The sequence below is a fragment of the Penaeus monodon genome, chromosome 28 (assembly GCF_015228065.2).
Source record: "Penaeus monodon isolate SGIC_2016 chromosome 28, NSTDA_Pmon_1, whole genome shotgun sequence".
Taxonomy (NCBI): Eukaryota; Metazoa; Arthropoda; class Malacostraca; order Decapoda; family Penaeidae; genus Penaeus; species Penaeus monodon.
Genome location: NC_051413.1, coordinates 38,985,530 through 38,986,582, shown reverse-complemented (window position 1 = coordinate 38,986,582; position 1,053 = coordinate 38,985,530). Strand labels below are relative to the sequence as shown.

The 1,053-nt window shown below is 38.0% G+C and overlaps 1 protein-coding gene across 1 annotated transcript in view; it reads right to left on the bottom strand.

The window, feature by feature from the left end:
• LOC119591578 (glyoxylate reductase/hydroxypyruvate reductase-like) overlaps window positions 1-1,053 on the bottom strand; it is a gene marked incomplete in the record, with an annotated part of 18,060 nt that overhangs the window by 4,799 nt on the left and 12,208 nt on the right. The window contains 2 exon segments of the mRNA XM_037940338.1: window positions 41-213; window positions 438-544. Of these exon segments, the coding sequence (XP_037796266.1) occupies window positions 41-213; window positions 438-544 (280 nt within the window).

The window sequence follows — 1,053 nt, the reverse complement described above, 5'->3', positions numbered from 1 at the left end:
GACAAATATACCTTCAAATCCACTCTGCCCTCCACCCTACCTTCTGGTCTGCGCGAACGCCCAGAATAGAGGAACTTCTTAATGCCAAACCCCTGAAGCCGCTGCATTACCCCCTGGCCAATGCGTCCCAAGCCCAGAATTCCAACTGTGGAACCTGCTAGACCCCAGCCAGTCATCCAGAGAGGAGACCAAGCACACTTTCCCCACCCACCACTAAGAGATGAAAAAAAAAAATCATAAAACCCATAAATGTGTAAAATGAAATCAGATTCCTTAGTCCAAATCTGCGTTGCATAAATAATTTTGAATTCTTTTATCTCCACTCAAGATATTTCATTTTTTAATAGCGTTCTATCAACAGAAAAATGAAAATGACATTTTCCACATGGATATAAATTTAGAATATAACTATGTACTTCTTATATTCTTACACCTACTTGAGAAGTTCTTCATGAGCTTCAAAAAGCCTTCGTGAGGTTGCCAGCAGCAGGGCAACTGTCAGCTCAGCCGTGGCATCAGTCAGCACACCAGGAGTGTAGCCCACCTGCAGACATACACATGAGTAAAGGTATAATATAATATGCTTTATATCAATACATGAGGAATCTTTATAGTACTAGGGGCAGTATTATTAAGATGCTACACAGTATGTCTCAAAGAAGAAAAAAATGTAAACCATATTTATGCTATTTGGCATATGAAGTTATTAACAACTTTTACATGAAAGTAAATACTAAGGTGCAATTAGGTTGCCAATAGCATAAGACTATTACTAAAAAGACAATCTACAATAAATACTTGTACAGATGGAGAAGAGGACTTCTGGTACTTCAGATATGAGAAATTTGTACATAAAACCTCTGCTTATGTTAGAAATCTTTGGTAGAGCATACAGAGGGAAAGAGAAAGAGAGCAAGAAGGAAAGAGGGGAGAACAAAAAGGAAAACAAAAAGAGACAAAGAGAGAGGTGTATATTAAAGGTCCTGTGGAAACTGTATTTACAGTTTTATTGTCTCATGTACAGTGTAGCAGCGAATATCACATCTATACACA